General features: G+C 54.5%; 1 protein-coding gene across 1 annotated transcript; it reads left to right on the top strand.

The window, feature by feature from the left end:
- Positions 1–1,903: 1,903 nt before the first annotated feature.
- PDIA4 (protein disulfide isomerase family A member 4) lies at positions 1,904–20,669 on the top strand. The gene is made up of 10 exons (XM_036863125.1): positions 1,904–2,337; positions 8,430–8,613; positions 9,819–10,024; positions 11,773–11,911; positions 12,894–13,099; positions 13,222–13,380; positions 15,912–16,063; positions 18,022–18,178; positions 18,476–18,709; positions 19,434–20,669. Exons 1-10 carry the CDS (start codon positions 2,250–2,252, stop codon positions 19,847–19,849), a joined length of 1,941 nt encoding a protein of 646 aa, XP_036719020.1. The 5' UTR covers positions 1,904–2,249; the 3' UTR covers positions 19,850–20,669.
- Positions 20,670–21,010: the final 341 nt, after the last annotated feature.

The raw sequence follows: 21,010 nt of genomic DNA on the forward strand, positions 1-21,010 counted from the left end.
AAAAAGATTGATCATAAGCCTCAGGCATTCAGGGCATGCAGATGTGCAGCTGCCCGGTTTCAGTTTACAGTTTTCTGACCATATATTGTTGGCTTGTGAAAACTGACATAAGTGCAAAGATGGGTAATGATATTGTCACAGATCCACCTGAAGACTATCTAAATGGGGAAGATTATTTCCCCGTAGGCCGCTTCTCTAGAGAGTGCTGTTTGGGAGAAGAGGGAAGCACATGTTCAAATCGACCTATAAACATAACCTAACAGTGTTAAATGGCAGCCCTGAGGACAAGCCAGGGGCCAGTTCTATGTCTTAAAGGCAGCCTCCTATGTTCACAACTAGTTATGAAGATCTTGGAGATAATCACAAACATATCTCTCTCCATTCTGACCCTGAACACAGTGGTCTCCAGCCACTTGTACCCATATAACCAAATCTGGTGATATTTGGGGATAAAGAAAAAATGAGGAGGTTTTCAACTTGATAAGCTAATGTTTTGCTGTTGAATGAACTGTTCATTCATTGTTCATTGCTCTAAATGTTTTTTAAAAAGAAAATATTACTTTAATTTCACAAGTAATATGATACTGATTTCATATATATGTGTGTGTATACATACATATATACTGCATTTTGAGAGGTTTCCTCTCATACCTTGGATCAACAAAGGGTCTTAGTGAAATTGGTTGTATTTGTCCCACATCTGGGCAAATGGTATTCTCAATCCTCAGTTTAATAAGGATTCAGAGGAAACTACCAAGAAAGATAAAAATTTTGGCTGGGCACACTATCTTTTTGAAGAGTTTCTTAAAATGATATTCAACTGTTTGATATTCTACATTCAGAGCATTCTGGTAAATGCTTAGTGCATACTCACCCTGTCGTTACAGTTAATTGAATAATGTCTTCCTCCCCTACAGAACTGAGGGGAGTACCATCAGATTCAGTAGTTCAATAGAAATTTATTAAATTTAATAAATCAAATAAAAAACTTTCTAATTACTAAAGCCTGTGAGTAGTTAGCTTTCTTTCTTCCTGACAATCTGTATACACAGAAAAATACTTCTGGACCCTCGAGTTTTGTTAATTTGACCTATATGTCTTCCGTAGCTCTTTAGGCATACGAATCCCCAGGTGTTAAAGAAATCTCAAACCCTAAGACACATCACGGCTTGACGTACAAAAATCATTATCTATCTTAACCTAGTTTTTTTCCTCCTAAATTGTCAAGAGGGAAAACCTCAAGCCTATATTTAGACTTGTGTAAACCTTTAGATTGCCTGATATTTCACTTTTGCAGAAAATCAGGAGAAATTGATAACATGAAGCAAAGTTTAGACACGCACCTGGTGGCCTGCTCACAGATGAAACCCTAGAGAGAAGCTTCCCCAAATCCTAGCTCTGGATTCACTTTTACTGCATGCGACCCCCGTCCCCAAGGCCAATTTGTGTTTTAATCCAGGAAAGAAACGCCAACTTTCATTCGCGCAGGCAGAAACCAAAAAGACCACGAACATGAAGCCGAGTCGGGAGTCCTGTTCTCTCTCTTTCCCACCAACAGACTAGTTCGGGCCCCTCCGCCGCTTCGCTCTTGAGCCCCCCCCAGCGTCCCCCAGGGTTGCGCACACGTACCCTCTCACCAACGTTCTGCTAAGGACACGTGTTCTTCCTGCCCAGATCAGCAGCCTGGAGCCCCGCCCGCCTCGCATTTCCAAGGCCCCGCCCACCGCTCCACTGGCCAATCGCTCCCGAGGCGTAGCCCGACCCCGCCCCTCCGGCCCCTGCCCGCCGCCTTTGTTCTCCCCCGCTCCCTCTCTCAGCCTGTGCGCTCCAGGCAAACCGAGTGGCAGCCGCTGATTGGAGGCCGCTGCGCAGCCAATCAGAAGGGGGCACCTCACGTTAGCGCTCTGATCTTTAAACGCCGGAGCCGCGGGGCCTGCGGAGGAGGCCAGGGAGGAGGGTGTGCGCAGCGAAGCTCGGTGCTGCGGAGCTCGGTGCTGCGGTGCTCGGTGCTGCGGTGTTCCGTGCTGCGGAGTTCCGACGCGCACTTCGGCGCACGCGGCCCGCGCCCCCGGTCGGGCTGGGATTGGCCGGTCCGCGGCTTCCCCCGCCCCCAGTCAATTGCCGGCTAGGTCTTCCGGGAGGGGCGGTTTCTTTCCTTACCTCTCGTTTCCCTTCGCGAGACCGGAGCCTGAGGTTCGGGATCGCCCAGCGGCCGCCGGCGCGAGGAGACCAAGCTCCGCACAGCCGCGATGAGGCCCCGGAAAGCCTGGCTGCTCGTTCTGCTCTTAGCCCTGGCGCAGCTGCTGGCAGCGGCGAGCGCCGAGGGCCCGGATGAAGGTGAGCGGCGGCGGGCCGGGCCTGTGGGCCGGGGGCGCCGCGCGGACCGCCGACGTGCTGCAGTTTGAGGGCGGTAGCGGGGGACAGGATCGCTTGGGAGATCCGGGAGAGGAGGGCGGCGAAGCGGCCGGGGCTGCCACCGAGGCTTGAACGCGGAGAGGATGTAAAGTGCCTTCTTTGCATGCTGGCTCCTTCGCCCTGATTCTGCTCAGATTTTCCTCGAGTCCAGGCTGATTGCCCGCTCTTGGGAAGGGGAGCTCGGGAACTGGTTCAGCATTTGAGGCTAACACGCCCAGGGAGTGTGAAGGGAGAGGGGCCTCTGGTTTCAAAACAGATTTTAGAGAAGGGGCGAGGGCATGAAGCCCCAAGTGGGAGCTCTCGGGACAACCGCGGGCAGCAAGCATTTTACGTCTCAAAACTGTAGTTTGTAGGTTTGGATATAAGTAACTCAAGGGTTCTGGTTTGAGGGAGAAAGGGATGGCTTGGTTTGCATCTTTTGGAAACCGGAGATAGCATTCCTTGTGCGAGCATTTATTCAGCACCTACTGTGTGTGTCAGTCACTGCGCTGGGTTGTGGGAGTTAAGGATGAGTGTGGCCCCTGCCCATAAAGCGCCCGCTCTGGGAGGAAGGTTCGCAGCTACTAGTCATCACTCCTGCATTTTTCTTTGAAATCGGCTAGCTAAAAACAAATGGTGTAAGAGAACTTGGAGAAAGTTTTAGTCAAGAAAAGAATGCTAATTTCTAGAGAACAAGGCATCGCATTACTGGTCTTAAACTTCTTTCTCTCTGGCCTTTCTCTAGGTGACTAGAGTTTTTTCCTGTTGAGTTTGTTCCAATATAAATAAACCTCTTTTTCTAATGTTAGTGTGTAAAGGAACTGTGAACTTTATACTCTTTTAAACAGCTTGAGTAACTTTGATGCAAGTCAGTGATTCAAGAGTCTTTACCCACATAGAAAGGGAAGTTAAAAACCAGCGATTGGTGAGAAGAACACCTACCTGCCAACAGGAACTAGAGAGTAGTGTCACCTACAAGTGTCTTAGGACCTTTATTCAAATCACCTGGTGCTTATTTAAATACAGAGTCCCAAAATACACCCAAGCGGACTGCAGCGGTGGGCCCTCGAATTTGCATGTTAAACATTTCATTGATTCGTGGGCAAAGTAAACTTTGGGAGGCACATTAAAGTTTGAGGACCAGTGGAGATGGAGGGTAGTTTTTGGAACGTAGCCAAAGAGCAAACTAGCTTTGTCTTGGTTCTGATCCAGTGATTCTGTTTTGCGGGGATTCTTAAGAGGCCTGGAAGGGTGGCAAACATGGGTGGACACCAAGGGCTATTAGGAAGAGTGAGTCTGTCATTTGGGTCCCAGGTCACTAATGCACTGGAGACCCTGGGAAGCAGTCGCCTCTGGGGTGAGCCCGGGAATCTCTGCGGTTGGGTAGGGTGGGGCTTCTAGTAGTTACCTTGACTCTTTCCCATCCCTGGCTCTTCACGTTCAGCTTCTATCACAGATAACCCATCCCGTGGATTTATTTTAGGGCCACACTTCCCTCTACCCCAGATGGTCCCAGTCTTTAGGGGGTTTTCCCCCTTTTTTGCCTCTCGTGCTTTTTACCTTTTTTTTTTTTTGCCGCACTGCGGGGCATGCGGGATCTTAGTTATTTTATTATTTATTTGTTTGTTTGGCTGCACCGGGTCTTAGTTGCAGCATGCGGGATCTTCGTTGCGGCCTGTGAGCTCTTGTAGTTGCGGCATGTGGACTCTTAGTTGCAGCATGCGGGATGGAGCCCGGGGCCCCCTGCATTGGGAGTGCAGAGTCTTAACCGCTGGACCACCAGGGAAGTCCCTTGCTTGTTTTTATTTGGGATTGGTTTAGATTTTAAAGTAAGTGGAAATTCACTTGGGTACAGTGCTGAGGAACTGTCCAGTTGCCCCTCTCTTTTCGTTTCTGGGAAGTAATTATCAAACGAGTCCATGTAAAACTTGGGGCATCCTGGGAAGAAAATCCTGTGTGTCAACATGGCATAGCAGCTGAGCGGTCAGGACCCTCCACTCAGTAGCCTTGTGCCTTTGGGCAGGTGACTAAAGCTCTCTGTTTCTTCCTCTGTAAAGTGCATGTAATGTGTTTCCCTCGGGGGTTGAGATAGTGTGCTTACGTGCTCAGCACGGTGCCTGGCACATAAACAATATCAGTTAAATGATGTTATATCTGGTAACAATTTCTCTTTTTCTATTCAGTATTGACCTAATGGTAAGATTTACCAACTTTTGGGCTTCCCTGGTGACGCAGTGGTTGGGAGTCTGCCTGCCAATGCAGGGGACACGGGTTCGAGCCCTGGTCTGGGAGGATCCCACATGCCGCAGAGCAGCTAGGTCCGTGAGCCACAGTTACTGAGCCTGCGCGTCTGGAGCCTGTGCTCCGCAACAAGAGAGGCCGCGATAGTGAGAGGCCCGCGCACCGCGATGAAGAGTGGCCCCCGCTTGCCACAACTAGAGAAAGCCCTCGCATAGAAACGAAGACCCAACACAGCCATAAATAAATACTTAAAAAAAAAAAAAAAAGATTTACCCCACTTTTATGGGCACCTCCCTGGTGGGGACTGGAAGACCGGCCAGCTGAGGAGGCAGATGAGGACGTGCTGTAGGAGCCGCTGGTGTCCAGCCTGGGCAGCATCTCGTGTTGTCAGATGTCCTGCTGGGAGTGGGCAGGGGTTGCAGTGACCTGGTTAGAGGAGGGGCCTACATTTCAGGACTGGCCTTACTGGGTGGGCTAAGCAGTGTGTGGAGATGATGCAAGAGACTTCACTGACTACACGCTGAGGAGGATGGCACCCTTCCAGAAGGGGCTGGAACGCTTTGGATATATTTCTATCCTAGAATGTCCAACTTTAAAAGTGAAGCCCAGTGAAGAGTGGTCTCACCATTAAACTGAGATATTTTCCTTGTCCGATGTGTGGGGTTTTAGTCCGTGGGAATATAGAGCCAACACCTTCTCCAACTGCAGAGGAGTCAACCCTGGGGATTGTCTGCAACTTGGGGAGGAATGGAAAGGGGGGGGCCATGCCTTAATGCTGTTGAGGATCCTTAATTATGTAGGGAATGTTCTGCCATTTTGTTGATCTTTAAAAATATAAACTCAAAGTCAGTTTTTTAAAAAGTATCAAGAAATGAGTTCCCTGTTAGGAGCTCTGTCCCAGGATAACTCACGGACCCCCATTTAATCGTGAGAGCCCATCACGAGTAGTGCTCACAGACCACTTCGGGCTGCGTGTAGGTAGGAAAGCATCTCTGCGTTTCTGTTTTGTAAAGTTCACCTTATCCCTGTGCATTGAGCAGACAGCCGAGTCCCGCTTCCTCCCCGAGCTGTGTTTCCTAGCCTGAAGAGAGCATGAAGCTCTCCCGAGCCTTCTTCCCAACCTTTCTCCAGTCTTTCCGTCCGCCCGCAAGTGAACTTGATTCCTGGATTGAGCCGAGCAGGCAGGCGGTGAGAGTGGAGATGCCCTGCCTGGGGCCTACCCGCCTGCCCACAGCAGGCCTTCCGGGCCGTGGGAGCAGCCAGGCTTGGGGCAAGGCGTGTGGCGTTTCCTAGGCCCCCGACAGGAGCAGAGAACCTGCACGACATCCCCACATTAAGCCCCCGGGATTGCAGCCCCGATGTGGGTCATTTTGGGTGGGACTTTCAAGTGAGGGGCGGTCAGACTAGCCTTTTGAAAGCCACTGTGACCAGGGTTCTGCAGGCCGGCATGGGTCAGCTAGTACTTGTCCTGCGAGTTTGTTGTAGGCAATGTTCCTAGAAGTACCGGGAGCCCCTAGCCGGCCGGTGTAAACCCGGAGGTTCTCAAGCGTTAGGTCCTAGGATTCCCGAGGACCTGGGTGTACAGTGTTGGCTGCCAGTCACCAGTGGAAGGGGATTCAGTGTGACGTGAGTGTAAGGAAACGAGCTGAGGCCACAGCCCTGAGAGGCGGCATTGGGGTTGAGCCCAGGTTGTCTTCCTCTGGGTCCTGCCCCCTCCACGTCCAGGGAGCCTGGTTCTCACCGCTCTCCCCAAGCCTCCTGCTGACTGTGCTGGGGGCCTGGGGCTTCTGCAGACCCTCCCACCCTGCAGGGTCCCTGACGTGGAGCAGGGAGGTGGCGAGGTGGCTGGGGAGCTCGGGGAGGGCGGGAGGATAACCGCGGGCAGGGCCGGTAACCTGCCCCAAGAAACATGGGAGCCTGCTGGGTATGTACTCCTCAAATTGCTGGGTGTTCTTTTTGGATTTTAGAGCCGTTTCTCCTGCCCGCGCAATGGAGGGACTTCTGCGTTAAGTTGGAGAGGGGGATGTGAAAGGAAAAAGCAGTGGGTGTTTGAAGGGACAAGTGTGGAGGAAAGTGGGGCTCAGCGGGGTGGGGTGGGTTTTTGGTTTGCTTTTGACAATTAGTGTGCAGATTGGTAGATTTTCATGATAACGAGCAAAGCTGCCACCCTGCCCAGACCAGCTGCTGGCTTTTCTGAGCAGCTGCAGAGCCAGCACTGGATCAGTTCAGGGGCAGCTAAGATTGGGCAAGTCCCGGGGGTTCCCGGGTCCCGAGGGCAGGTTTTCAAGCCCTGACCTCAGTCCTGCTGTCAGTGTTGGTTTCTCTCCTGGGAAGCATCTCCAAAAAATAAATAATTGGCCCTGAAACATTCTGCCTTTGGAGTTGATGAAATCGTGCTGGCTGCACTTCTGTTTGCTGACTTGGTAGCAGCTGGGGAACCTGGGTAACGAGAACTGCCGTTCAGGATTTTTGGTACCTGTAGTTCAGCAACAAATTCAGTTGAACCTTGATAACAAGATGTGCTCATGTTCTTGCGTTCTGGAAAGAGTACTTTGCTTCCAGGCAGGGCGTCCTACAAAGGTACGAACAGGAAACAAGTACTGGTTCTCAACTTTTCATTCTGGAGGATGGAATCCTAATCCGTTTCTGAAAGGGGTGGCATTTTTACCTCATACGCATAAAAAATAGCCCCACAGGTGTTATAATCCTTCAGCAAAAGGTTGAAATGTGAAGGGAAGAGTGTGGGGAATCATATTTTACTTATAAAGTCAGCCCGAGTAACCTCCAGGGTGGAAAAGTTGAGAAGCAGTACTTGTTTCCTGTTAGTACTGATCTGGGGCCCAGGCAGTCAGTCATTCACTCCGGGGGGCGGGTTGGGACTAGATGCAGTCCTTCCTGCCTGTGGAAGCAGAGAGGGTGAGGAAGAGGAACACGTCTGTGAAAGTTAGCCTGGCCCTTGAGCACAGACATGGGGGACCCACAAAGTGAGGAGCCTGAAACGCACAGCGTGGATGTGGGTGAGGAGCCTTGCTGCGGGGCGGCCCCGAGGGGTGGGTCAGATCTGTGCGTGGGGAGCAGGAGGGACGGTTCTCTGTGCCTGGGCTGGAGGCATGCAGAGCAAGGGTGCGGAGGGAGTGCCTCATCTGGAGAGGGGGCTGGTCCTGCCCTCCGAGTCCTGCTGCAGTTTTTAGACTTTAAATTCTAGGCCTGTAGTTAGTTTTCAACCATCTTTTAGGCATGACCTCCCTTTAAATGAAATCTTAAGTGGCCACACAATATGCAAATTCCTGGGGTCGGGGAGGCCCGAGGTCGCGTGGTGGTGGCCCCCAGGGACCACGCAGGACTCATGACCATTTTGAGGGTTTTCGGTTCTAGGGAGTTTTTTGTTTTTTGTTTTTTTTAATGAAGTTATTTATTTATTTGTTTATGGCTGTGTTGGGTCTTCGTTGCTGCGCGTGGGCTTTCTCTAGTTGCGGCGAGCGGGGGCTACTTCTTCGTGGCGGTGCGCGGGCTTCTCATTGCAGTGGCTTCTCTTGTTGCGGAGCACGGGCTCTAGGTCAGCGGACTCCAGTAGTTGTGGCTCTCGGACTCTAGAGCACAGGCTCAGTAGTTGTGGTGCATGGGCTTAGTTGCTCCGCGGCCTGTGGGATCTTCCCGGACCAGGGCTCGAACCCGTGTCCCCTGCATTGGCAGGCGGATTCTTAACCACTGTGCCACCAGGGAAGTCCCTCTAGGAAGATTTTTAAGGAGGCGGGTCACCAGTTTCCTAACCAGTCTGGGTATTTTCTGCACAGATTCTTCTAATAAAGAGGATGCCATTGAGGAGGAAGACGAGGAGGAAGATGACGAGGAGGAGGAGGACGACGGCGACGACTTGGAAGTTAAGGAAGAAAACGGTGTCTTGGTCCTAAATGACGCGAACTTTGATAACTTTGTGGCTGACAAGGACACGGTGCTGCTGGAGTTCTACGCTCCGTGGTGAGGACCCACGCTCCGCCCCCCTCAGCCAGATGGACCAGGGGTTCCTCTGTGTCCCAGGCTTGACCCCTCAGAGTCATCCAGACCCCGCAGGGTGGGAGTGTCCGGGTGCAGGAACCCAGACTCCTGGTTCGGGAGCGCCAGGAGCTCAGCATTCTGCCAGTTTGCATCGAGCGTCCAACGAGCCAGCCCTCGCGGACCGCGGGCCCCGCTCGTTTCAGATCCAGTGCTTAAAAATGTGAACACGTCCTCTGCTAGTTACAGCTGGGGGCGGCTAACGAGCTGTGATGACACAGAGACCTGCGTGGGTGACAGACGCATCCCTCGTTACAGATTCAGCCCTCCACCCCCTCCTCCTGCTGGAGACTGGCAGCTGCCCAGTGCAGCCCGTGGGGCCTCCCATGGGAAAGGTGCATGGGCCCTGGGGGAGCAGCCCCTCTTTTCCCATCTTTCACCCTCACGGTGCAGCCAGTCATGACTCTTGGGCTCCTTCCCCCCACCTCTCTTCTGCTGTTTCTTCCATCTCATAATCCCGTCTTCTTTTTCCCCTTTCTCCTGCTCTCCTTGGTTCACTTTGGAGACAAAATAGTCAAAATAGTCAAGATATTCGTATGTTGTTTGTCTAGCATAGTGTGAGATGCTTCGTAAAAGTATCTAAACAGTCCTTAGGACAGGCCTGTGAGGTTACATCATTCTTGGTTTATAGATCAGCCGTTCTCAAACATTTTGTTCTCAGGACCCCTTAACACTTAAAAACTGAGGACCTCAAATAGCTGGTTATGTGGGTCACGTTTATCAGTAGTTACCGTATTGGAAGTTAAAACTGAGAAGTAGAAAAAGCCATCTTTAAATAACAGTAGCCCTCTTACATGTTAACATCAGAATGCTGACATCATCGTCGGTCACGTAGCCTCTGGAAAACCCCACCATATGCTTCTGAGAGGAGTGGAAAAGACAGCATCTTTCAGGAAGAGTTTTCTCCTCACACTGGGGTGTAGAGATGTTGAAAGCATGTTCCCTCAGCAGAGCTGGGTTTCGAACCTGGATCTGTTTGACTTTCAGCCGCCTTGGCCTCCCCTGTTGTGCGTTTCTCGTTAACTGCAAACATTTCTGGTCCCAGTGCCCCCGTTTGTGTGCGCGTTGCTGGATTTAAGTGTCCATGGGCACAGTTAACCTGCTGCTGCTTCCCAAAATCTAATTCTCAGGTGCGGGCATTGCAAGCAGTTTGCTCCAGAATATGAAAAAATCGCCACTACCTTGAAGGAGAATGACCCTCCCATTGCTGTCGCCAAGATCGACGCGACCTCGGAATCGGCGCTGGCCAGCAGGTTTGACGTGAGTGGCTATCCCACCATCAAGATCCTTAAGAAGGGGCAGGCTGTCGACTACGAGGGCTCCAGGACCCAAGAAGGTGAGCGGCTCCTGAGCTGCTGGTGGAAGTCGGGGCCAGGGTTCCCTCCCCCTGGAAGGGAAAGTGGAGGGGGTGATGGGAGGGGAATTTGGATATTAGAAAGGAAGCCAAGCTGAGTGGACGGGGAGTGATCCCTGATGGAATGTTCGCGGAAACTTGGATCAACATAAACTTGTCCTTGCACGGGAGGGGTTATCTTCTTCCATTGACGACCATGAAACTCAAGGTCTGGAGCCGGTGTGTTACAGGTCATGGGTCTTGGTAGTGTGCTAGAGCAGTGCTTCTGAATGTCTAGCTTGCATCCGACTCACGGGGGGTGGGGTGGGGTGGGGTGGGGTTGAGGGGGCTCGTTAAGACAGACTGTCAAGCCCCAGCCCAGAGCTTCTGATTCACTAAGTTTCAGGTCTGGCCCAATAACCTGCATTTCTTGTGAGCGCCAAGGGCTTGCCGAACCTGCGGGTCCAGAGCCCCACATTGGAACCACTGGTGTGCGGAGCCAGCCAGTGTTTCTAAAACCAGGCCCGATGGATCCCTGCCTGGCTCACAGCAGACACTAAATAAGTTTCATTAAATGAATGAGAAAATAACATTGTGGTAGCCTTTAGCATATCTCTTAATCACTTAAGAAAAAAAGATGGCTTTGTGCTGCATTTTCCATTCCCAGTATAGCATAGTAGAAATAGCACTGAATAGGTTTGGGGTCTTTATTGCCATCATGTAGCCCTGTGTCCCCCCACAAGGGCTTCCCTTGCTGGGCCTTGGGCTCCTCATCACGGAGTGTGAGGTCATGTGGACTTGATCTCAAGGTTCCCTTTGAATTGGTACGAGAGTCTGTCCCGTGACAGACTTGTATATTTGGAGGTCTGCGCTTGACACCTGACAGCTAGGGATGTGGCCCAGTTTGGAATCTTGAGAGCAGGGTTTGCCTAAGTGGCCTCCCCAGGCACCAGCCCTCCCAGTGCGTCTTAATAATGGGGCTCGCCCGCGTTGATGGCCCCAGGGCCTCGGCTCTTCCTGCACCGGCAGGTGCTGCTGTGCGCGCTCCAGTCTGAAAGCTTGTGCTTTGCGGCCGTGGGTCTCAGACCCGGCTCCTTGGTAGATTCTATGGCAAAAAAGGAGAGAAGAAGTTTGCAGCCGCTGCTCCTAAGAACCACTTGGAAAGTGCTTTGCGAGAATATATTCAGTGTCCCAGGCCTGGCGTTGAATCCATCTCCGGGGAAGCAGGCCACAGGTGGGCCTTTTGCGGTCTGTGCAGCCTGAGCGGCGTGGGAGCCGCTGCTCCTCTTTTCATTTTTCTCCAGTTTGGTTACATTTTATGATGCGTGTAACGTGCCAGTGCTAGATGTGCATGTCTAAATACATATGTATTTGTACGAGTTAAGAGGATGCCCCCAAAACCATTAATAGGCATGTGTGGTCAAACACTAGGAGATGACCTCTCGGGGTTCGAGTGCAGTTAGAACCCTGGCGTGGTAGGAGCGGAAGTCTCGTTCGTTGGGTTGGGCTTGGCCTGTCTCGAGCAGTCTGCAGGGGGTGCATGTGCCAGTGGACATGGGACGGATGGCTGTTGGAGACAGTGGGCCTCTGGCTCTTAATTGTGCAGAGTGGTGCTGGCTGTAGACGTGATTGGATTTCAGGAAATCAGATGGGTCCTGTTCTGTGGCCCCGCTCTCTCTCTTCGCCCCTCACCACCTGCCACCCCTGGAGCGGGGGCCTGCATGTGCTCAGTCTTGTGTTGTTTCTTCCAGAAATTGTGGCCAAGGTCAAAGAGATCTCCCAGCCCACCTGGACACCTCCACCAGAAGTCACGCTCGTGCTGACCAAAGATAACTTCGATGAGGTGGTGAATGAGTCGGACATCATTCTGGTGGAGTTTTATGCCCCGTGGTAAGATGGTGTCTCTCTTCTGTTATCGGGTACTGGTCAGGCCCGTCCTGTATTCAGTACAGGCACGGGCCGGGGGTGGCAGGGACAGACCCCCGCACGTGAGGCAGGGCTAGCCGAAGAGCAGGCGGGTGCAAAGTCCTCGCTGTGCACAAGTGGGCAGAGTGGCGCGCTGCGTGTTCCGAGAGAGAAGTGGTTTCACAGAGTCTTTCCCGGGGGATAGGATGAGGCTAAAATGTAGGCCTGAAGTGTGGAGCCTGCAGGGGAGAGTAAGCCACGTGGGCCACATAGGGGGGCCACCCAACGATCTGGGGCCCCTGGGAGCTGGAGGACACGGCTGTGCGCCGGGCAGTGCCCGCTGTCCCCCGAGCCTCGCTGCCTCCCTCCTGAGGTGTTTGAACCTTGGTTTTCTCTGTCTTTGTCTCTGCTCTCGACTGTTCTGGAGTGAATCTTGGAAGTTGACCCTGACCCTTGCTTTACACTCAAGACGTGTTCCCTTCTTGTGCCGGAGCCCCAGGGTCCCTACAGTTTCCTGCCTTTTGTCCCCTCCCCTCACCCCCCTTCACAGGCTTGCATCCACTTCATGCCCATCCCTCGTGTCCCAGCTCACCCTCACGTCCTGTGTGAAGTCACCACTGACTGGTATCCTTACCTGCCCCAGCTCTCCAACCAAGAAAATTGTCTTGCCTTTCCCATGACTTACCCCATGTCACGGTTACACCCCTGTCCGCCCAGGTCTCGTGTGTGTGTGTGTGTGTGTGTGTGTGTGTGTGTTGTGTGCGTCTCCCCACCCCCATGAAGGAGGAGGCCACATCCTGCTGGCCCCTGGGGAAGGCCTGGGCCCCGCCCTCACCCGGGGGCATCCCGAGGTTGGCCGGATCTCTCCAGTCACCCGGGAGCTCAGGCTGGGTTTCTGCGCTTCACTTACCTGGCAGGTGGCATCCACACCAGAACAGGCCCCTGACAGAACTGCTTCCTCTCGCAGGTGTGGACACTGCAAGAAACTGGCCCCCGAGTACGAGAAGGCCGCCAAGGAGCTGAGCAAGCGCTCTCCCCCGATCCCTCTGGCGAAGGTCGACGCCACCGCGGAGACAGACCTGGCCAAGAGGTTCGACGTCTCCGGCTATCCCACCCTGAAAATCTTCCGCAAGGGAAAGCCCTTTGATTACAACGGCCCACGGGAAAAATACGGTACTGCCGCCGCCTCTGGCCTCAGTGGGGAGGGAAACTCCTGGCGCGTGGGCGCCGGCAGAGCTGTGGGGACAGCGCCCTGCAGCCCCAAGCGGCCCCTCAGGCGTGTGCTCTGCTCCCAGGGATCGTCGACTACATGATCGAGCAGTCCGGGCCGCCCTCCAAGCAGATCCTGGCCCTGAAGCAGGTCCAGGAGTTCCTGAAGGATGGAGACGACGTCATCATCGTTGGGGTCTTTAAGGCGGAGAGCGACCCAGCCTACCAGAAGTACCAGGATGCCGGTAAGGAGTGGCCCTCTGGGCGGGGCAGAGTGCCCGTGCCTGGGCCGTCTGAGGTTGCTGGGGAGTCTGCTGCTTTTGTATAAAACTCCTGGGCATTGATTTAGGGGGTGGCTTGATGGAAGAATTGAGATTGCATATGTGGGAACAGGCTTTCCTTTCTGGGCTTGGGGGTTGGTTCCCTGTTGCTTTAATTGCACGTGGGTGATATGTTCTCTTACTAAATAGATGAGAGGGCTGCGCAGTCCCCCTCCTGGCCTCTGAGAGAAGGGGAGGGGCACAGTCAAGTTCATCCAAGGTCATTGTCTACCTCCCGCCCCTTCCAGGGACCCCTTCCCAGAGCCAGTCCCTCTGCCAGGGGTAGGGTCTTGACCGGAAAGCGGGGGTTTCTGCATCAGACCTGGGTTCGAGTCCTGGCTCTGCCAGTGGTTAGAACACCGTGACCACAGTCAGTGGCTTGATCAGCTCGGAGATCTCCCATCCAGCACGGTGACCTGTCCTGCGTGGAAGGTTGTTACGTTAGCTGAGATAAAGTGGAGGAAGCGCTTAGCAAAGTGCCTGGGGATGCCGATCGCACAGTGAATGCTGGTCTTGCTGGTCTGGGAGGCAAAGTTTATCCCCAGCAGCTGTCAGTGGTGTCCCGTGGGGGCCGGCGTCCTCGCTCTCCGGATGGTCCCTGGGTCGTGAACAAAAGATGGTTCTTCAGGGACGGTCAGGATCCTCTCGGTCTGCATCAGCTCCTCCTGAGTGCCCTCCACCCCTCACCCCACGTCGCACACGCCAAAACAGTTTGGTCTTCTACTTCGAAGGAGTAATCATGATCTGCTTGCCACTTAGCGCTAATCTCTGTGCTGTGCAGTCATGGTCGTGCGTTTGTCAAATGCAGATTAACGTTGTAAAACTTACAGTAGAGCTAAACTCTGTGCTTCCTCAGTCTTCACTGATTCTGTCAGTAACCTTGTCACCCAGTTGTGCTAGAAACTTGCAGAGGGGTCCCCTAGCCCACCCAGGGCCACAGGCAGCCACGGAGTCCCCAAACCTACACATGTATGTGCATGCAGATCCCCGGGGATCTTGTCAGAATGTGGGTTCTGGTGCTGTACATCTGGGTGGGCCCGGGTGCTGCCTGTCCAGCTGCCTCACTTCCAGTCCGACGTAGGTGTGACTCCACGTGGCCAGTCGGGTTAGGCCCAGGCAGGGGTGACGGGCACTGGGCCTGGGGTGTAGACTGCGGGGGAGGAGCCAGAGACAGTCCTGGGGATGCAGCGCGGACGACGGGGAAGCTGATGGGGCAGGAGCAGGCGGGAGGCTGGCGGGAGGAAGGGGTCTGTGAGCGTGGAGGGCGGGCAGGAAGTTCTTGAGTCGATTCTGTCTCTCCACCCAGGGCCACCTGATAACAAACACCCGGGGCGCCTGGCGGCTTAGCACGGGTGTGCCTTCTGGGTGGGCCACCTTGTTTCATTCTTACAGTGGCCTGAGAGGTGCCCTGTCCTGTTTCTACAGAGGAGGGACTGGGGCTCGGGGAGGTGAGTAAGTGGCAGGCCTGAAGTCACGCAGTTGGCAGGTCGAAAATTACGATTTCAGTCTAAGTCTGTCTTAGATTCCAAAAGCTGTGAGCTTGTCCAGGTTGCCCCCTGCCTCCTGCAAGACACGCGCTGTGCCCTCAGCCGCCTGTTCCTATAACCAGTCGGAGGCTGCCCTCAGGGGTGGGGCGACACCTCACCCAGTGCTGGGACCACACGCTCCGCTCAGGGTGGGTCTGGATGGCTCAGCGAGGACAGAGCAGAGGGACTGAGGTGGTCCCCCTGTGGGGTCCAGGGCAGGGGTTGACAAGCTGGCCCACGGGCCAGATCCGGTCCTCACCTGGTTTTGTAAGTTCCGTTAGAGCACAGCACACTGGATGGTTTGCACGCTGATCAGCACAGAGCTGGGTTGTCGTGACCGTGGGGTCCACAAAGCCAAGATAGTTCCTGTCTGGTCCTTTCCATGAAGGATTGCCAGCCCCTGTTCTAGAGTATCCTCAGACGGTGGGGTTGCATTTGGGAGTTTCCCAAGATTTAAAGTATGTGTAGCAAAAGAACCGCAGCCCACAAACAGGCCACCCAGCAACTCGAGGAGGAGCAGTCAAACCCCTGTGAAGGGTGCTGGGTGTGAAAACTCCCTGTGGGGATGGAGGGTTCTTGTGACGGACACAGGAGGATTTGGGCTGTCTGTCTAGGGTTATGTGCTTCTCAGCATCAGAGGCCACAGTCGACCGTAGCGCCTGACAAATTAGCTCTAAGTTTTTCTATGAAGATTGTTTATTTTTAAAATAAATTCCAAGATATATAGATTTTAAGGTATTACATCTATACCAAGTTTTAAAATCCAGACTCCTTTCAAGTGTTTAAGCTCTGGATATTGTCCACACAGCGTTCGTGGTTAATAACACTATTTTCTGGGCGTTTGCTTTGACTGATGTGGGTAGTGAGTTGAATCTAAATCATTTAAGCAATTTAGTAAATTGTGTATTTATTGTTGTGTTAATTTTTCAGCTAACAACCTGAGAGAGGATTACAAATTCCACCACACTTTCAGCACTGAAATAGCAAAGTTCTTGAAAGTCTCCCCGGGGAAGTTGGTCATCATGCAGCCTGAGAAATTCCAGTCCAAATATGAGCCCAAGAGCCACGTGATGGACATCCAGGTGGGTGAGGGATGCCAGCCCCGGGGCATCCGATTGGCATGAAGGTCTCTTGGTCAGGGTTCGCGGGAGGGATGGTGGTCGGGGGATGGGGTCTCACATACCTGGTGGGTCGTGGGGCCTTGGCCCCTGGCAAAGCTCCACCTGCTTTTGCCAGAAGGGTTCCCCCGGTCTTTATAGCTCCTGGGAGGCCAGCACCGGCCTGCGTGGCTGGTGTGGCTCCTGGCCCGGACGTGCTGGCTGCTGGGTCTGAGCCGAGCCTCACTTGCCGCCAGGTGGCTTGGGCGCTGAGGTCTACGAAGTGATAACGGGCCTCTCTGTTCACTGGGTGAAGCTGTGGGACATGGCATGTGGACTTGGCCTTTCTTTCCTCTGTGTCCCCCCCACTCTCGGTCTTCCTCAGGGGGTGACACACTCACCTCTAGAGGAGCGGAGGGAGTTCCCAGCCCAGGGTGAGCCTGGGTCCAGCTCGGTGTTCCAAGTGCTTCACAGGGGCCCCGCGCTCCACTGAACAGATCTTCAGGTTTAGGAAAAACCTTACATCTTGAATCCAAATATTTTATTTGATAGAAAGATGCAGAGAAGTGAGCTAACAGGCTGGAGGTCCCACAACCAGTTAGGAGCAGACTAAGGGGAAAATGCAGGTGTGCTCCGTCCCCAGCCAGGACACATGCGCGTGGTCTCATCTCGCCCCCTGCCCTCCAGCTTCTCTTTGTAGCATCCGGAGATACTGACTCTGGGTCCACAGAGGGGCCCTGATGGCACAGTTCTGTGTGGTGTGTGTGCTCCTGGGGAAGGGTGCTGTCTGCAGCTTTCAGTAGATTCTTGAAGGGGTCCTTGACCTGAAAAGGTTGAGATCCACAGTCTGTTGTACACATCACTGCTACTTTGCTCTTTTGGTATTATTTATATACCGTCTTTGTTGCAGAAATTATTTCAGGCTGCTTTGTAAAAAATTGACACAACAGATAAAATGCAATTTTTAAAAAATGGATTTAAAAATTAGGACAAAGGGAAGACAAGGGCAGGACAGGTAAGATGAAGCCAGGTGTAAAATCAGCACAAGCAGCACTGTGCTGAGGGGATAGCCTGTTTGCCGCAGACGTAAGCGAGGAGGGCTCTGGCCTTGAGTTCAGATTCGGGCCCGCAGGTGCCAGGTGCTCAGCTCGGGAGCACATTCGTCCTGGGTCCCTCGGCTTTGAGCTCACCTCCTGAGTGACGGTTGGTCCAGGGGCCGTCCAGATGAAAGACACGCCACAGCCCGGCTGCCCTCTGCCTTGTCCCTGCTGCCTCCTCCCACCTGGCCCGGCCTGCCATTTTTCAGCGCCACCTGGGGCCACCTCCCTGACCATCCCTGCAGATGGGACATGGGCCCTAGGGGGAGAGAGCAGTGGTTATCCATCACTTCCTGCTGGGCAGGCAGCCTCACCTCGTTGGACCTCGGTTTCCTCACCTGTAGAGTGGGTGGCCGTGCCGCCCACGTGCAGCTGTGCGGCCCCATGGTCTTCCTGAGAGACACTGCCCGCACCCCTGCCCCCGGCCTCGGTGTAGCGGCTAGTCAGGGGCAGGCTTTCTCCAGGTGGAGCTCGGAGCCCAGGCGGCGCTTCACATCACGGCACCGTGTTTCTCGTCCGTGCAGTGTCCCTGACAGGCTGCTGTGAGGATCAGACCAGGGGAAGGTGGGACCCTGCGCCCAGTTTAGCCCATGTTAGCGCCGCTGTCATCTGGGAGCCGGGCCTTCCCCCAGCAGAACCTGATTGACCTGGACCGCAAGCCCCCACCCAGAGGGAAGGGGACGTGGCCTCTGCGGTTGCCCGAGAGGCTCACTTCGGGTTCCCTGAGGAGGAGCCCCAGCATCACTGGGTAGACTGGAGTGGGGCCCCTGTGCCCGTCTCTTGGAGCAGATGTCTTTTGCCGTCGACAGCAACGGACAGCTGCACCTCACCTGCCCCCTTTTGCAGGACTCCACGGAGAGCTCGGCCATCAAGGAGCACGTGTTGAGGCACACGCTGCCCCTTGTCGGCCACCGCAAGTCTTCCAACGAGGCCAAGCGCTACTCGCGGCGCCCCCTGGTGGTCGTGTACTACGGCGTGGACTTCAGCTTCGACTACCGCGTCGGTGAGGCCCGGGTTGGCGGCTGGGGTGTGTGGTTACTTATGGCTTCAGGGGCTTTTTCCTCCCGGGCTGTGTCGCTACCCCCTTCCCTCTCTGCTTGAGCAGGAGGGGAGCTTCGAGTCGAGTTGGGCCCTCTTAGATTAGAGACGCGGGGGCGATCGGGCGAGACCAGCCCCCAGCCCCGACCCGCCTGCGGGCAGGGGGCCCTGGGCTGCGGCCCGAGGCTGGTCCGAGATCTGCGCCCGGCATCTGGAGCCTCAGCCGCTGCGGCCCGGCTCACGGCCCTCGGTGCCCTTTCAGCCACTCAGTTCTGGCGGAACAAGGTCCTGGAGGTGGCCAAGGACTTCCCCGAGTACACCTTTGCCGTGGCCGACGAGGACGACTTCGCCACGGAGGTGAAGGACCTGGGGCTGAGTGAGAGTGGGGAGGAGGTGAACGCGGCCATCCTGGACGAGGGCGGCCGCAGGTTCGCCATGGAGCCCGACGACTTCGACGCCGACACCCTCCGCGCCTTCGTCAGCGCCTTCAAGAAAGGTGGGCCCCCCATCCCATCCCCCCCCATCCTCCACCTCCGCGGCCCCGCCGGCTTGTTGTGGGGGGCCTGGCCCAGGCTTCCTCCTGGACCCGAGGGATGGGAAGATGGGGATGGAGAATCCCCGTTCTTTTGCTTTGTCTCTCTCTCTTTTTTTTTTTTTCATAATAGAAAAAAAGGCAGGTGTCTTGGAAATCTCAAGAAGCCTTATTTTTAAAATACGTAAAGTACAACAGGCTTTTGGACTTAGACGTAAGTTCCCCGTGCGAGGGAGACTTGCTTTGGCATCGAGCCGAGTGTCCTTCGGATCTGGCTGAGCACGTGGCCGCGGGTCCCCAGCGCTGGCGGCTGGCGGGCAGACCTCCTTGTCCGTCCCTGCTCAGTCTGCTCCCCGCCGTGGCTTCCAGCCCGCGGCGCCCACCCTCCTAGTAACCCCTCTGCATCGGCAGCATCTCCTGTGACGGCCTCACTGAACAGGACCCAGTGTCTGCTAGGCCTTGTGGGGCACCACCTGCACCCTCTCTGGCCTTCGCAGGGACTGGGAAAGTAGAGGATGTCAGAGGACTGGGGGTGGGCTTCTGGAGACAAGGCCCTGCCCGGCCCTGGCAGTGTCTGACTTGCCCTGTCCTGCACGTCAGGCCAGCCTCGCTGCCTGGTCCGGTCAGAGCCGCCAGGGTCCGGGCCTTTCGGCTCTCACAGTCCTCTTCTGCTTGCTTTCCTCGGCAGGAAAACTGGAGCCAGTTGTCAGATCCCAGCCGGTGCCCAAGAACAACAAGGGGCCGGTCCAGGTCGTGGTGGGGAAGACCTTCGACTCCATCGTGATGGACCCTAAGAAGGACGTCCTCATCGAGTTCTACGCGCCCTGGTGCGGACATTGCAAGCAGCTGGAGCCCGTGTACACAGCGCTGGGCAAGAAGTACAAGGGACACAAGAATCTGGTCATTGCCAAGATGGACGCCACGGCCAACGATGTCACCAACGACCGCTACAAAGTCGAGGGCTTCCCCACCATCTACTTCTCCCCCAGCGGGGACAAAAAGAACCCAATTAAATTTGAGGACGGAAACAGAGATCTGGAGCATTTGAGCAAGTTTATAGAAGAACATGCCACAAAACTGAGCAGGGCCAGGGAAGAACTTTGAGGGCCTTGAGGGTCTGCCCAGGGCAAGTGCGGCAGGGACCAGACAGCGAAGCTTCCAGCACTCGGCAGTGGAGCCTGAGCCAGCTGCGAGCCTGGTGGGCTTGCTCAAAGGCAGTCTCTCAAGGTGTTTTTGGTTTGTCTTGTGTTTTAATTTTTTATACTTTGGTATTTCACCTCATGCTCTGAATACTGAATTAGATATGAATGACTCAGTAGATTAGTCCAGAATTTTACAGAGGATACGTCTATTTTTATCATTATTTGGGGTTTGATTTTTTTTTTTTTAACCTTTCACCTTCTTTAATATATTTCTTCAAAGCAGACAAGTTGAATCTCTTCTGTGTGAATTTTTTTTCTTTTTTTAATTTAAAATTTAAGAAGCCTTTGCCAAATCACGTCGGCTTTTCCTTTTTATTTTATTGTCATCTGAGGAATGGTTAGCTGAAGACGGGACTGTTGGTGTTTGGTTTTTATTCTTCCTATTGTGGCACAAAGTGAGAACTGTCGCCAAGCACCCTGCCGAGGACGTCATTTCAGCCCGACTCTGATCCGCCACCCGGTCCAGGGAGAAGCGGCATCTCTGCAGGCCTGGGCGTCACCGTGCCTTCTCCTCCCAAAGCGAGGACCGCAGGCGGGAGCGTTTCCCAGGTGCTCCCAGACCCTTGGAGCCAGGTTCCGAGGCTCAGCCTCCGGGAGGCCGCCCGCCTCTTCAGAACCGCCATGGCCGAGGAGAGATGAGCTAGGGCACAAGTGGAGACTTTAGGGTGATAGGGGGATAGGGTAGGCTGTTGTGATGGAATAAAGAAAGGATTGAAAATGAACCTCCATCACCGTCCTAGAGCACATGGTCCCGCCCTGGAGCCTCAGCGTGCTGGAGATGGAGAGGCCGGGCCTGGAGGGGAGGCTCCCTGCCCGGCCTGCAGAGTGCAGGTGGCCTCACTCCACCCCGAACATCCAGGGGTGGGGTGGCATCCCGACCCGGGTAGGGGCATCGATGGGCTCTGCTCTTGGTTGTTTGTGGGTGGGCAGTGGTGCATTCTGTCGGGAGGGGGCAGGGATGGAGGGCAAGGCCCTGAGCACTTTTGGGGGCTGGGAGGAGGGGACAGGACAGGACGGGAAGCTGGACCGGCCCTCAGGGTTCTGGGCAATTTGTGTGATGTGA

The sequence above is a fragment of the Balaenoptera musculus genome, chromosome 9, assembly GCF_009873245.2.
Source record: "Balaenoptera musculus isolate JJ_BM4_2016_0621 chromosome 9, mBalMus1.pri.v3, whole genome shotgun sequence".
Classification (NCBI taxonomy): Eukaryota; Metazoa; Chordata; class Mammalia; order Artiodactyla; family Balaenopteridae; genus Balaenoptera; species Balaenoptera musculus.

Bases quoted from the DNA above. Each gene is read 5' to 3' on its own strand.
- PDIA4 (XM_036863125.1), top strand. From the start codon at position 2,250: ATGAGGCCCCGGAAAGCCTGGCTGCTCGTTCTGCTCTTAGCCCTGGCG. The intron at 13,381-15,911 runs GTAAGGAGTGGC...TTAATTTTTCAG, and splicing joins CCAGAAGTACCAGGATGCCG to CTAACAACCTGAGAGAGGAT. The intron at 16,064-18,021 runs GTGGGTGAGGGA...CCCCTTTTGCAG, and splicing joins GCCACGTGATGGACATCCAG to GACTCCACGGAGAGCTCGGC.